The sequence below is a fragment of the Accipiter gentilis genome, chromosome 18, assembly GCF_929443795.1.
Source record: "Accipiter gentilis chromosome 18, bAccGen1.1, whole genome shotgun sequence".
NCBI classification, from domain to species: Eukaryota; Metazoa; Chordata; class Aves; order Accipitriformes; family Accipitridae; genus Astur; species Astur gentilis.
In genome coordinates, this window is record NC_064897.1 from 26,736,640 (window position 1) to 26,751,988 (window position 15,349).

At 49.8% G+C, this 15,349-nt stretch overlaps 1 protein-coding gene across 15 annotated transcripts; it reads left to right on the forward strand.

Annotated features, from left to right (window-relative positions):
• Positions 1-294: 294 nt before the first annotated feature.
• On the forward strand, positions 295-14,360 carry KCTD17 (potassium channel tetramerization domain containing 17). 15 transcript variants are annotated; one of them, XM_049822130.1, is made up of 8 exons: positions 7,022-7,329; positions 7,944-8,052; positions 9,775-9,866; positions 10,815-10,910; positions 11,272-11,397; positions 12,043-12,255; positions 12,546-12,721; positions 13,630-13,761. In XM_049822130.1, the coding sequence occupies exons 1-8, from the start codon at positions 7,123-7,125 to the stop codon at positions 13,649-13,651; spliced, it is 1,041 nt and encodes a 346-aa protein (XP_049678087.1). In that variant the 5' UTR covers positions 7,022-7,122; the 3' UTR covers positions 13,652-13,761. The 15 variants fall into 15 exon arrangements, with proteins under 15 accessions (XP_049678092.1, XP_049678100.1, XP_049678087.1 ...); XM_049822134.1 differs by having other exon boundaries at positions 12,649-12,721; positions 13,630-13,718; XM_049822135.1 differs by lacking the exons at positions 7,022-7,329; positions 12,546-12,721 and adding an exon at positions 295-1,786 and having other exon boundaries at positions 13,720-14,360.
• Positions 14,361-15,349: the final 989 nt, after the last annotated feature.

The following is a 15,349-nucleotide window of genomic DNA, read 5'->3' on the forward strand; positions in this document are numbered from 1 at the left end:
GGGAACTCAGATCTACAGAGGAATAGCCCACAATGGCACATATTATTCCCCAAGACCATTGTCTTATATCTGAGAGTTGAAATCCCCCTGGGTATCCTTCACAATGTTCAAGAATTTGTTCTTTCTAGGATTTTTTTCCTATTAATAGAAAAAAAAAAAAAAAAAGAGAGAGCCTGCACCTATTCTGGCCCACCAGTAACTTAGAAAGTTATTGAGACAGGTTCTGTTCTTGGGCTTGCAGAAATAGGTACCTTTGGACATCTAAGGATGATGGGGTCGTCCTTTCTAGAGGGGGCTGTGGATGCTTATGGTTGCAGATTTGCAGTGTCCCCTCCTAGCCACTGAATATGAGGGCCGGATCCTTTCCTATTGGAGAGTGTTTATTCTTCATGTTTCCTTTGGTCTCTGTTGGCTGCGGGCCTGGCTTCTTCCTGGGCTTGGCTTGCATGCACACAAGCTCCACTTCTGTTCACCTGTGGAGCTGGATTTCCACTGTCCAGATGATTTCCTTCTCTGTCCTTCCCACCCACACATGCAACCTGACCCTTCTTCCCACCTATTTCCAGTGAAAACATTGTTTCCTTACCTACATCCAGTCTTAACAATGTAGCTTTTCAGGGGCTTGGGGCTGGCATTACAGTAAGTGCTGAGTATGCAGAGTGTGGAGGGGTCTGAAATGAATTACCCTTTAGTACGCAGTGCAAGATGCAGATCTGCCAGCTTCCATTTAGTTCTTTGGGCTTAGACTTCCCAAAAGGGCTTCCTCTACAGGTTACAGCATGCCCTGCAAATTGTTAAGACTTTCAGTTCTGGGTCTAACTGATGGTTTAATTAATTTTCTTCTTCCTGCTAGGGAAAGGTTTGCTACTCCCATGCTTTATGAATTTCCCCACCCAGGTAATCACTGTCTTTTAAAGGCTGGTAGCAACACCTTGCTTTATCCCAAGTGGGGTAATTTTCTAGCAACTGTTTCCTGCAGGGGAAAGGGAAGAACTAGTTAGCATGTCATGTAGGACATCTGATTGCAGTCTGTAACTGAAAGCACTTAAACTTTTTAAGCTGAAGTATGGTGTTGACATGAAAACAAAAAGATAAGCGCTGGCTGGGAACAGCAAGTGGTGCTAAACCCTCTCTGGAGGGGCCTCCCAGTCTGAGCAATGTGGGTGCTGCTTTTTAAGATACTTTAGGTTAAAGATACTTGCACAGGCAGTGTTGCCTAGTATGGGATCTTATAGCAGGATCTGGCTTGTGATGTCTTTTCAGGTCAGGATTTCTAACTTCTCCCACCATCAGCCAAGCTATAAGGCTTTCCTGTGCTGGGTCATAAATGTTTAACACCCTGGGTGTGGCTGGGAGGTGAGGCTGATTTTGTGAACATGTGGCCAGGCCCCTATGGACAAACAGAAGTGCTGTGCTTGCTCTGTTTCTCCAGGAAAATTTAGATATTAGAGAAAATTGACATATTCTTTCAGACTTTGTTAATAATTTCCAATGGATGCAGGGGGCTGGCTTTTACCCTTGTCCTTCCAGAACATTTGGCAATGCAGCTTAAGTACTGTGGGGTTTTTTTCCCGCTGACCCCAGCAGTCCCTGGGGTCAGTGGGAATCTTTCTGCTTCTTGAGACTGAGCTGCTTTCCTCTGCCCTGTGTGTTGCAGGGAGATGTCTGGTGCAACCCAGCCATCCGCCTGAAGATTGCAAATGAAGTGGAAGTTTTCACTCTCCCCTTGTTCTACATTTTGACTGTGTGGTTCGATGACATCTAGCGGGGCCCTTCCCCCTCTCTGGTATGTGTGCCAAGATTGGCAGTACTGGGTTTTGAACCACAAAATCTCAGTGGTTCTTCAGTTTCCCAGCTTTTGGCAAATCTTCTATCAGATGCTTAGCTTTGTCTTGATTTCCCCACAGAGGAGAAATTGAGAACTTCTTCCCCACGACAAGATACTTTGTCTTTCTGGGGTATACCCTGTTACATCACCTATCAAAAATCTGTCCAAGAATGTCTTCTGATATTCTCCCTCCTTTTAGTTGAGATCTGTTCTCATGCTGCAGGCAAAGCAGTGGGAATTTTGTGGAGACTGAGGCAATGTTTTCAAAACCTGGAGACTGCAAAAACCTATTTTGAGTCATAACAGATGCTACTGGACATATGGAACAGCAGAGGGGACTTGCACCAGGACTATAAATGTTCTGCAGATCTTTATGTCCCTGACTCAGTGGGTGGGTTTCCTATGGGAACTGGAAACTAGGAAGGGGAGAAGTGGATATGAATGCAAATCACTAATGTTCATGATTCTCCTGTGGAAAATTTGCCACAGGCAAAGGGGAATAGCATATCTTCGGTGGGATAGGTCTCATGGTGTCCAAAGAGTAGCCTAAAAACCAGCCCTGATGTAGGAAGAGGGTCACATTGACCTGTGGCTAACTTGAGAGTGGAGCTATTACAGCTCTATATAAATTTGAGAATCCCAGGGCAGCATGTAAACTCTTTAGTGGTATATTTATTATCTGCAATACTTTTGTCCTAAAGTAGTTTTGGACTCTGTGAAAACAGTCTGGTCAATGGTTCTTCAAAAGTAATCCAACAGTCCCTTGTTTCTCACATGCTGTCTTTGTCCCCTGCATTCCTTTTCCTTCCCCACTGCTGCCTAGCAGTCAGGTTGCACTATTTCACACTTCACTTGCCAGCGAACCTTTTGTTCCCCTGCAAACTTTCCCGAATTCCAAAGCAGCCCTTCTGCCAGCACCACCGTCCCTTCACACTAATGACCACTGCTTGAGCTATGGTAACTGCTATTGCCTGCAGGGGCTTTTCTTGTCCCCCCCCATCTCTACTGGTCCCAGCTTGTAACTGGGTGCTACGTGACTTTTCTCTCTCCTCCTCCCAGCACTCTTCCAGCAGAGCTGCTGTGTGATGCACGTGTGCACACAGACTTTACACACTGTTTTGAATGCAGGTACGTTGATCACAGACCGCACGAAGCACAAGGAGCTGGAGAAAGATTAGCTCACCTGCATGGCATGGGGCCTTTCTCTTCCTGCTCCAATATGACTGGCTCAGCTGGCAGTCAAGCTGGGCTCTGTTGGCTACAAGTGAACTGTCTTCCTCCTACCCCCAAGTCCAGTGTAGGGAGTTTTCTTTGCCCAGTTTACTGTTGGCTTAATGGCAAAATGTCAAAAGCATTACTTGTCCTCCCCTCCCCATTTCTATAGAGAAGAGAGAGGAGGCAGTTTCTTCTCTGGTGCCTCATGCCACAGTGTGTTCATTAACTAAATGATTGCACAGGTTTAATCCCAGACACATGTTCCCAGCCTGCTAGAGTGGTGACACTGTCTGTGCCAACACACAGTGATCCCCTCTCCCACTGCTGCTCCACAAGGCAACAATTCCTTAAGAGCAGCTCTGCAATGTTAACGACGCATCCTGTCCCATGTACCCAGCTGACTCATCAGGCGGCAAGGTATGTACAGAGCACTGCAGTGTGTGTAGCTTTCTGCAGGTTTGCAACTGCAGGGTTGCTGACTGCTGAACCAAGAAACTCTCAGTTTACCCCCCGCTCTGTTTTCCTCAACTCTTGTTCAGCCCCATCACCTATCTACCCAGTGGCTGTCCAGTTTTTCCTGCCCACAGTCTGTTTGTGCAATTGTCCCTGTGATGTAACTGGGTACGCAGCGGGGCTATACAGAATTACACAGTCACACTGCCCTGTGTAAACTCTTGCTTGCTCCTGTCTTTCTGTTTCTGTGCATGTGTTTTATATTGTGGTTTAACCCCAGCCAGCAACTAAGCACCACATAGCTGCTTGCTCACATCCCCACCACCACCCTGTGGGATGGGGGAGAGAATCAGGGAAAAAAAATAAAACTTGTGGGTTGAAATAAAGACAGTTTAGTAGGCCAGAAAGGAAGAAAATAATAACAATAATAATAAAACAATAATAATAATAATAAAAGAATTAGAACATACGAAACAAGTGGTGCACAATGCAATTGCTCACCACTCACTGACCGATGCCCAGTTAGTTCCCGAACAGTGATCCCCACAGGCCAACTCCCCCCAGTTTATATACTGGACATGATGTCCCATGGTATGGAATACCCCTTTGGCCAGTTTGGGTCAGCTGCCCTGGCTGTGTCCACTCCCAGCTCCTTGTGCCCCTCCAGCCTTCTTGTGGCTGGGCATGAGAAGCTGAAAAATCCGTGACTTAGTCTAAACACTACTTAGCAGCAACTGAAAACATCGGTGTGTTATCAACATTGTTCTCACACTAAATCCAAAACATAACACTATACCAGCTACTAGAAAGAAAATTAACTCTATCCCAGCTGAAACCAGGGCATATATATAGTTATCATCAAAGCAGGAGGAAGAGCCATTGGATTATTTATTTCTCCTCTGTTCTATTGCTTAATTTTAAGGGACCTTAACAAGGGCATGCTAGTTGCATCTCAGAACTATGTCTGGTGATGGTGTGCAAATCAGGCCTGTACATAGCCCACACCCTGGACTCATCATAGCATTTCAGTTGGTAATTCACCTCGGACTGACTGCTTTCTAAAGAGGATTTTCACTTACTATGGGGAACACCCTGGCCTGGGGGGGAGTTCAATAAATTTTGTGCTGTATGTTGCAGAAAAGAAGGCTCTGGGAATGGGAGTGGTGTACCTTGACCTCTTTCCTTACTCATAGTACGCCTCTTTAGGATTACCAACTAACCTTTCATACCGTGGCCCTGGGGTGAGCAAGACTTGAAGCGCTGGGTGGAGGCTAGTGTTGATGGAAGAACGTATGCTCTGAATACCACCCCTGACCCATGAGCAGCATTGGCATGCGAGAGGTTGGGGAAGGTGTCAAGAACAAGAGGTGGACCTAAAAAGGAGCAAGAGGCTGAGGGGCTGTGAGAGGAGGAAAGGGAGACAGGGTGAACCCTTGATAGAAAAAGGAAGAAAACTAAGGCAGGGCAGATTTCTTGGAGGGGGAGATAAGGGGCTATAGGCTGCCACCCGACTACTGCATTCATATCAGAGAGCCACAGCCCTCACCCTAATGCTCTCCTGGAGCTGCGGCTACTACAGATAGGGTCCTGCAACCCTTGCACACCAGAGTGCAGGGCAGAGCTCTCAGATTTGCCATGGTTTGACTCAGAGCCAGAAGTAGGAGGGCAACAGTCCCACAGCCCAGAGCTGTGTTGCACTTTGTGATGCTTCAGCTCGGGTCAGTGTTAGTCTGAGCATCTTTGATGCCACACCACTGCTCAGTGAAGACTGGTCCAAGGGCTGGGCACTAATTTGGGCCATAGTCTGCTCCTTATGGGTAGGCAAAAATCATTTTTCATCCTTTCCCTGTTCTGGGTCACTCCAGTGCTGGCCAGCTTCTGTTATAAATTCAAGGAGATCCAGAGTTATTTGAATTTACACCCTGCAGCAGCTGAATTGTTCCTGTGCTTAAATTAGCTGGAGGTCAGCAATCTTGAAAGCTTTATCCATGTTACGCTCTCTTCCCCTCCTCCCCTTTGCACTCCTTCACGGAAGGAGCAAAGTACACACTTATACTGTCTTTGTGAAGGAAATCCTGAGTTATTTGGGGGAAGGGTGACGCTGCCTTTATGTCCTGTAATGGTAAAAGGAAGTAAGTTGTAAGTAAAACAAGAGGGAAGGACGACAAGAAAAGGAAGGAGCAAAACATAATGTATCTTTTTATACACCTGCTTCCCCCAATAAAACCCCACCTCAAAAGACACAAAGATCCAGCTGCAAGAACAATAAAGTGTCTGCAAGGCACCACGGTGTCTCTGCAGTGCTGCATTGCCCTGGCAAGGAAGAGCCAGAAAGTTGCTTAGGTGAAAGAAGGCATCGGGCCACATTCAGGTGAAACATCAGCCTTTCCTTTCCATTCCTAATATGCTCGAGCTGCTGGCAAGCATGGCTGTGCTTGAGGGGGAGTAGGAAAAGCAGAGCCGCTGGAGAGAGAGCTCGTTCGGGTTGTGTCCGTGCCCAGGAGTGCATTTGAACAGGGTCCCATGGGGCATGAGCTGCTGAGGTCCAAGCTGGGCCCGGCAGGATCGAGTGGCAGAGGCAGGGTTAGATTCGGTACGGCAGGATTGGTACATCGGCCTCGGCGGCTGATATGTGACTGGGGCAGAGGTAAAACTCTGCACAGAGCTAAGTTAAAATCTGAGCGCTCTGTTGCCCAGACACAAACAGGGATGGCAAGAGCACAAGGGAAGGATGCAGGGGTTCTCTGTCTGGCATGGTTTGTGCTGGTAGGGCAGCACGGAGCGGGGGTGGGGGGGGGGAGTTTGCTGAGTCAGCAACTCTGCTGAGCTGGAAGAAAAATTATTCCTGCCCCCTGCCAGCACTTCATGCAAATCCAGGATACAGTTTCCAGAAGTGTCCTTACATATGTTAGCAAGAAGGCAACTGTCTGCACATTTTGCGGTAAGAACAGTGTGGCAACTGATGCAGCACTGAGCTGTGAGCCCCGGGTAATGGATCTCCTGAAGGGAAAGCTGTGGAGTGCAGTGCTGACGGGCTTAATCTGCTGACTGCCAGGGAGCAGGTTGTTCTTCCTGACTCCGAGGAATCTTGCAGGCAAGACCCAGGACTGGAAGCAGGCAGACTACCAGCTGCAGGGCTGGGGTCATGTAGTACAGTGCAGCCCCCTTCATCACAGCATCCTCATTACAGGGACAGCACGCTGGGAAAACTACAGTTCCCAGCACCCTTTTGTACATGTCCCTGGAAACTACAGTTCCCAGAACCTTTTAATAAGCCAGAGAGGATATCTATGGGAATAAATGCCAAGGATTCTTGCATAACACCCTGCACGTCCGAAATGCTGGCTGGCCTTTGGTTAGTGAAAACGGGAATAGGAGAAAAGCCAGGGAGTGTCAGTGCTGTGGAGCCGTAGTTTTACCCCCCCCTAACAGCCACAGCAATATCCTCCAGCCCAGAGCATCCTTCCTCCCCTCAGGATTCCCTTGGTGGTCACAGGGAGGACCCTGACCCCCAGGAAACACGGCTGCTGCGGAGGGAGAGAAGGATAAACTACAGATCCCGGCATTCTCCGGCAGGCAGCACCTGCGGCAATCCCTGCACGCTGGGAGGCGGGGGGGGGGTGAGGATGAGGATGGAGGGCAGGGAGGAGATGCAGGGCGCCGTGGGGCTACGCTGCACTTGGGACATCCCGTCACCCGCTGGCACCCAGGCCAAGTGGGTGAAGCTCAACGTGGGGGGCACAGTCTTCCTCACCACCAGGCAGACTCTGTGTCGGGAGCAGAAATCTTTCCTGTGTCGCCTGTGCCAGGGCGAGGAGCTGCAGTCGGACCGGGTAAGGCAGCTGGGTTGCCTCCCGTACTGTGCCCCACCGAGGATGGGGAGGGCTGGAGGGATGCAGGGATGAAGCCAGAACCTGAAGGCTGCAAGAGTAACTGAATGAAAAATGCATGTTCTTTCCCTCCCCTCTCCCGGGAAGAATTTTCCCTTGGCAGATCCCACCTTGCTGTGTTGTAGCCTGCCACCAGTCTTCCTGAGCTGGGGAAAAGAGATGCCGTCTCCCCTCCATCAGTCCTCTCCCCACATCCCCTGGGTCTGCCTCCCAGCTGGATCTGCCTGACTCAGGTCTGTCCCCTAAAAAGGGCTCTCTGCTCTCTCACACCAGGCCTGTACGCAGAGTTGCAGAAGGAGACCGAGGCCTATTTTTTTGGCTTGCTCAGCTGGGTTGGTCCATGCTGAGGTGGGCACGCTGAACTTACCAATACCGGATTAAAATCCAAGCTGGGCTGACTTGGCTAGGGACCCTCAGGGGCCCATGGTTTCCGAGGAGTCTTAGAAATAGTGGACATTTTTGCTTAGGTTTGTATTTTCTTATAGTCTGGAGCATTTGAGGGTTGGTTATAAGTTTCCCATGGGGTTTTTCTCCTTGTGGTCTATCTCTGTTGCTAGGATGAGACTGGTGCATACCTAATAGACCGGGACCCCACTTACTTTGGACCCATCCTGAATTTCCTCCGTCATGGGAAGCTGGTCCTGGATAAAGATATGGCTGCAGAGGGTGAGTGTTGGAGCTCAGAAACTTCCCACTTATCTCTCATTCTCTTTCTGGAGGTTGATGTGGGGGGATTTGAGAGGGCTATCCCTGCAGCTTTTGGAAAGCATACCGATTTTTCCTTTACTAAAGGGGTTCAGAGTAGGTGAGGCAGGTATCCTACAGGTCTTGTGGCTCCATGACTGTTCGTTCAGCAGAGGTGTCACCAAGGCAGAAGTAGGCAAGATCTCTCAGCCTCAATAAACCATTTTTCACTTTCCCTGATCCACTTTCAGCCAGGCTCTGTGACTGAGTTTTCTGTTAATGACTGAGTGTTTCTAATTAGGAATGAAAACCCAGAAGACCAAACAAAACCAAGCTCATCTCTTTTACTGACTGTAGTAAAGACCATCATTAATCAGTGGTATGCAATGTATGCTACTAGTGCTCTGATGGGTTGTGGAGCAAGCCAGACAAACCAATCCCTCATTTGAGGTTGACAGGGGGTCCAACAGGATAACTCAGTAACATCATGGTGTTACCAGCCAGCAGTCCCCAATGTCTCATTATTTTTTGGAAGCTAGAGTCTGACAAAGAGCCAATTCCAAAGACAGGCTGTGCTGTCCAGCCCTTGCCAAGCACAATTTCTGCATGTTCATTAGTCTTCTTGCCTCTCTCTCTTACATATTTTTACCTAATGCAAGGAAAGTTTTCTTCAGAATCGTCTTATGAGTTACAATTCCAAAAATATATCTAAGTAATGGTAAAGAATTGTAATAAACACAATTCTGAGGTGTCTCCTACTTGACATTTCTTCTAATCCTGAGGTTCAGAGTTCATCCAGACAGAATTCATCCACAGGCTTTAACGTCAAATCTGAAGCATAAATAGGAGTCCTGTTCATAGCTTAACATTACCTTTTTCTCCTGCTGCAGACACTCAAGCTGGCATAAAACTAACCCTTTAGATGATTCACAGCTGAATGAGGGACTTGGAAGAGGTCTGAGTGTGTCAGGTAGTGAAGGATCAATCTCCCCACCCGCACTGTCTGGGTGCTGCCCTGGGGACATGGGAGTGTTGGCTCCTAGCTGCCTTCCCCTCACTGACTTTCTGGGAACCCAACTCCCTTTTCCTGAGGACCTGTTAGCAAACAGGTGAGTCTCAGGAGAGGTGATGGATGCAGACACCATAGAAAAAAAAGAAAACACTTCTCCATTTACCTGTTTTGAGGTGAAGCACAGGGGAGAGAGCCAAAGATCATCTGAAGTCATATGGGGCTGCAAGGTGGGTGCAACTACAACTGGCCCAGGAAGAAAGTTGGGATTTTCCAGGGTCTTTTGGTGACAAGGTCAGAACAAGTTGTGGTTCTCTGCCTTAAGTAGAGGGCCTGAACAAGATGATAAATAGTGGTTATCGAGAGAGGCTAGAGCCTACATTTATTCTCCTTGGCCAGTTAGCTGGGAAAGGTATTAGCAGTCCTCGGCACAAGCCTTCACTGGCAGTGCCTGTTTCTGTAGTAGCGGGCAGCATAAGGAAACTGGGGTGAGCTTTAGAAACGCAATGCAGAGAGCCAGGGTTCAATTCTCTGCAGTAAGAGTTTCAAGCAACAGAAACCTGTTAAAAAGTGAGGCTGTGGTGTCATTTCTCCCTATGGACTTTGGGAAGCTCAGAACTGATCTTTTGCAAGCCAAAACCCAAAGATGGGCTGTTAACTTTCTGTCTTTGTGGTCCTTCCGATGTCTTTCTCAGGGGTCCTAGAAGAAGCTGAGTTCTATAACATTGGTCCTTTAATCCGAATAATCAAGGATCGACTGGAGGAGAAGGACTACACAGTAACTCAGGTATGGAGAGAAATGGCAAGGAAAGATAGAGTGGGGTGGGTGAAGGAGGGAATGTGGGAAGGGAGAGGTGAGTCTAGGGAGAGTAGACTTGGGAGAAGCAGCAAGGAATGGAAAGAAGCAACTAATCAAGAGTTTATGTGCTAATGTCTACATAGCAAAATCTTGCAGGGGACAAGCTACCACCATTTTAGTTACAATAAACAAGTTACAGGCTTGTTTTGCATCCCCAGAAGTAATGCTAGATGTAGCCCCTGAAACCAAATCAGCTCCTCTGGCTTTTGGAAGAAGACAGCTGGTTGCTGTGGGATATGGAAGAATGTTTGTGAGGAGAACGAAGGTGTCATGGAGAGGAGGGCTCTGGTGTGGGGAGTCCTGGGGGTGTAATCACAAGGAAGAGCATGGGGATACCTGTAGAGAAACCTGGAGGGAAGAGGTGAAGAGGTGTCTGTGGAAGAGTTAAATACAGACAGTGAGGCACAAGGGATCAATCCTGTGGCACAATCACACCTTGTCTTGGCAATAACCTTTTAAAACCTGTCTTCTGGGAGCGTTGGCTGATAATCTCACTTTTCGTCATGTCTGCCTCAGGTTGTAAGCCTCCAGCAACACAGTTACTTTGTACTGGCAAAACCCCGTCATGATTTGTGGCATTTGCACAAATGACTTTGTAATGACAAATGCAACTCCCCACTGAAAGAGCCCAATATCTTCTGGGGACAACGCAGGCAGCACTCAGCTCAGTCTCGCCTCTCCAGAAGAGATACCGTTGTGCTTGCTCCCTGTGAAAGCATAGCAGAAAGTTGGGTTGTGGTTTTCACTCCCCTTTAACCTGGGACATGGGAAAGAGGACAGGTCTGTCAAGGAGGGGTACTACCACTTCATTCTGCAGGAGGGCGACAGCCTTTAGCATCTGACCGTTGTCAACACGCCATGCAATTTTGCTGCCAGGTGCCTCCTAAGCACGTCTACCGCGTGCTACAGTGCCAGGAAGAGGAGCTCACTCAGATGGTGTCCACTATGTCAGATGGATGGCGCTTTGAGCAGGTATGGGGAAGGTAGAGGAGGGTGGGGAGTTGTCTTTTGGGGAAAAGATCATGGGTATCATAAAGTCCCCGGGCAAGGCACCTTCCCTCTCGGAGAATATCGGGTCAGTCACTGATGGTGCTGTCACACTGGCTCTCTCTTGCCTCTTCTGTAGAGGTTTAGAGGACATTGTGTGAGGTTAAGCTGTTTTGCATCTTGGCTGGCTCCTGGTTCTCTGTGGTGCCTCCTCAGCTTGAGACCTTTCTGTTGAGGGTATGGATTGGACTCCATGCTGCATGATGGGGCCTTCTGCCTTGCTCCCCAGGTGGAGTGGATGTTTGCAGTAACATGTGCTCATGATTCTTGCTCTCGCCTTTTCTAGCTTGTGAACATTGGCTCATCCTATAACTACGGGAATGAGGATCAGACAGAGTTCCTGTGTGTGGTCTCCAAAGAGCTTTACAACTCCCCCAATGGCCTGAGCTCTGAGCCCAGCCACAAAGCCAAGGTGAGACCAACTTTGCTATGGCCCTGCTCCCGTTGCCTATGAGATCCTTCACTCTTGTTTCCTCCCTCTTTCTTTCCTCTCTCCACTGTGACTGTGGGTCATCTCGGTGGTGAAATACAGGGGCTTGTCCTGGTGTTCAGCACCGTGGCATACACCCACCGCCTGAATGGAGGAGTACATGTGTTGAGAGTGTGTGGCAAATGGCTTTAGCAAGTGATCCTGGCACTTCTCATGCTACTCTAACATCCCCCTCGTGCCTCCTCATGACCATGCTGTGTGCATCACTCTGCCTCTAGGCTGTGATTTCCCTGAAGGTTTTGCAGCGTTGTCTTTCCTTTTGCTGAGTCCCAGCCTAAAGAGGCAGATCACCTTCTCCCCTTTTGAGAGAAGGAAGGACAGAAACTTGTGGCAGTGCCTGACATCCCGTAGACACGTAGGATACAGGAAGGAGCACTAGCAACTGATGGCAGTTGTTGGGCAGTGTGATCGCAGCACTTGTAAGTGGATTAGGTAGCCCTGGACGTAATGCTCCAGAGGAAGACAAGTCTCTTTGCTCCCTGACCTAGAGGTGTCTTGGCCATGGGGAAAGGTCCCTTTTTATTCCAGTGTCATGACCATTGCTTTATTCCTTTGTGTGTCAGAAAGAACTGCCATGGCTCATCTTGCAAGTATCTCCACTGTTTCTTCCCTTTGTCCTGCATGCTGGGCCACAGAGCACAGAGGAGGACCTGGAAGAGGAGGAGCAGGAGGTGGAGGAGGAGGCAGAGGCAGAAGCAGAAGCAGAGGAGAAAGGTGCAGCAAATCCTTGAGGAAAATGATAAAAATAACCCCCCAAGCATAGACCCGTCCACCTTTCTGGTGAGAGCTCACAGCTAGCTGCAGGGAAGGACTAGGGCAGATACGGGGTTTGGGGCAGTCCTCTCCAGGAGCAGGAGTCTCTCTGGAGACAAAGCTGACGGGGGAGAGCTGTTACGGTGGCTGCTGCTTTGTATTTTAAAATGTTTGGTTTATTTACGGTTATATTTTTATTTGCAGACTGTCTATTCGGGATTGCACTAAACTCTTCCTTCCTCCGGACCCTCCCTCCTGCTCCCCTCCGTGTCCATCCCAGCACTGTCACCTACCTCCCACTCTGCCCCACTCCCCAGCCTCCAGCATCCTTCCCTCTGCTCTCTTTCAACCCCCAGGGCTCAGAGTGGTCCCTGCCGGGGCCCCTGTCTCTCTCTGCTCCTCACTTTTCCTCCTCTGCAGGTATGTTACCTGTCCGCACTCTCAGCTCCCGCCAGCCTGAGCTCTGCATGAGTGACTCACTTCCCTCTTGTGGGTATGGCCCTGGTTTGTAGAGCTTGGGGAGGGGAAGGAGGGAGGGGAGGTTGACTCATCCCTGAGGTAGCTTTTCCAATTCTCATCCTATGTGTGCCTTTACCTGCCAAGCAGGCCCTACGGCTCCAGACCAGCGGCTCTGGCAGCAGAAAGGAGAGCGCAGCTGGGAGAAATGAAGAGGGGTGGAAATGAATGCAAAGCAGGCAGGGGTGGCACGGGAAGCGGGGGAAGTCTGCCATGCGGCTGCCTGACATGCATGCCAGATCGCTTCTCCAGACTGCTGTCCGCAGCTCCTTTGCCTGCCAGCCTGAGAGCAGTTTGCAGAAGGCAGCCTGTTATTTTCCCCTCCTCGCTCTCGCTTCCCTGGGCTTTTCCCCCACCGCCTCTGCCAGGGCGAAAGCGCGGTGGGAGTGGGTGGCGAAGGCAGAGCAGAAGCGGCCGGTCCCTGCTCCAGATGTTCTCACAGCTGTGTGCGAAATGAACCTCTGTGCTCTGCTTCCTGGCATGCATGGGGCTGGGTACAGAAAGGTTGAGAAGGAGGATTCCTCTTTCATACTGGAAAACGGTGGGGCTCTTGTTAAACTGGAGGTGCTCAGTGCCACTCTCCGTCCTGGTGGAGGGCTCTTGTTAGCTGGCTGACATTTGTCTCTCCCTCTGTTCGAGAGCCTCCTTGCCCACGGTTGTGGGACCTGAGTGTTATTCTCTTAAAAGTCAGTGTATGTTAATCATGCAGCCTTTTTCTTCCTTTTTCTCTGTTCTCCCACCCTCACTCCTCATCTCTTTTCTTTTTCTTCCGTTCTCATTTCCCCTGTCATTTCCCTTTTCCTGTTTCTCACTCTCCCCTCCATGCTCAATCGCTTTTTATTCCTGCCATTGATTTGCTTTCTCTCCTTCTCTCTCCTTCTCTAGCTGTTGCAAGCCAGAGGTCTGAGGATGTGATCCCGACACTCCACTCCGGCCTTTTGATTTCTTGTTTATATCTTTATTTTTGTACTGCAGTGTACGGCAGCCCCTTGCCTCACAGTGACACTTCACTCTTCACACGCAGCCATTCTTTTTTTACAAACTCACCTGGGAGGCCTGAACCTCCAGCCCTGGAGAAGGGTAAATGATCCATGGAGCCCCTGGGCTGTTCGAGGGGCTGGAGCCCATGGCCCCCTCCCATGCCTAGCAGCCTGGCTTTCCTTAATGCCACAGTGGCCCCTGCTGGGGACATCAGCGATCAGCCACTGCAGCCTGCGGTCCCTTCTGAACACCCTGGATGTGACTGGGACCCCGAGTCAGTGGTGGCACCTGAGGAAGGACCAGTCCTTGCCCTTTGGCCGTTGCAGGTAGCTGGTCTGGGCTTGTGGCCAGAGGGCAAGTGCAGAGCCACAGCCCTTTTCTGGGCCACCCGCACTGCTCCTGGGGTGTCCCTGCGCTGGGTATCACGCTCCTTGGTGCCTCCTTCCCTTGTCCCCCAAAGCAGCCCGGTGTCGGCAGGGTGAGGAGGAGACAGGCATGCTGCCCGGGTACCGGGAACACGCTGGCACCCGATGCCGTGACAGCTAGCACCAGGAGATCCCGGTCTCGGGGAGCGGGGTGTTCGCTTCACTGCTATGTCCGAGGACACCAGGTTGTAACTCCCGAATAAAGTTCACAGTCGGTTCCTCCTTGCCGCCTCTCATTTCAAGTCGCAAAAATTTGGTGCTGGTAGAAGGGGGTGGGAGCTGGAGAAGAGGAGTTTGGATTCTTCACCTGGAGCCATCAGAAGCTGCTTGTGCTGCTCCTGTCTTCTGGGGGCTGGAGGGACTTCCCGCTGCATCTGGGCTGCATCCCCACTGCAGGCAGCTGGGCTACAGACCAGGTTTGCTTACTGGTGTCTGCACCCCTAAATCATAGTAATAAGGGAGGGCCACCTATCTAGCTAGTGTATTGACCCCACTGCGCCTGGGGGACAGCTGAGAGGGAGGGCAGGGGTGTGGAAACTTTTGCCAGTTGCCAATGCCAGGGTTGGAGTTTGGTCAAAAAGATACAAACCCCAAGATAATTTTTAACAGAGTAAGGCAAACTACAGCCAAAAAAAAATCCTCAAATTAATTTTATTTCTGATTCCAGAGAGTGACCCATTGTATATATATACACACACACATATATATATGTATATCTTTAGTAAAAAAAACCCAAACCCATAGCAGTCACTGTTTAAGCACTGTGCCCTGAAGCCTTCTCCTTCACCTCCTGGATTATCTGAGTTAGGAGATGGAAGCAGTCGAGGTGCCCTCATATTAAAGGTATTTAGAAGGACTGAAGGAAGGGGATGGGGGGCTGCTCCAATGTTTTTATTGAGGGCCGGGGCCTTTTCCTGAGGAAAGTGCAGTGATGGAGGCTGGGTGCTGCTCCATCAGGGGGGCACAACACACACTTGCAGGGCGTGATGCTGGATTTGTGCCTGGGAGTCAGTGAGACGTGAAGAGTTGCCTGGCTGAGCTGAATAGCACACTGAACAGCACACGCCAGCTAAGAAAAGAAGCAATTAGGGAGATGGAAGAGGAGGAGTGATGGGAGGGGAAGGGGGAAGAAGGACGAGCAGCAGGAAGGAAAAGGGAGGCAGATTGATTTCACAGTTACTGGAATCTCTAACTACATC

Coding starts and splice junctions, on each gene's coding strand:
- KCTD17 (XM_049822143.1), top strand. CDS start 7,123: ATGAGGATGGAGGGCAGGGAGGAGATGCAGGGCGCCGTGGGGCTACGC. Junction 9,867..10,814: donor AGGACTACACAGTAACTCAG/GTATGGAGAGAA, acceptor TTTTGCTGCCAG/GTGCCTCCTAAGCACGTCTA. Junction 10,911..11,271: donor ATGGATGGCGCTTTGAGCAG/GTATGGGGAAGG, acceptor CGCCTTTTCTAG/CTTGTGAACATTGGCTCATC.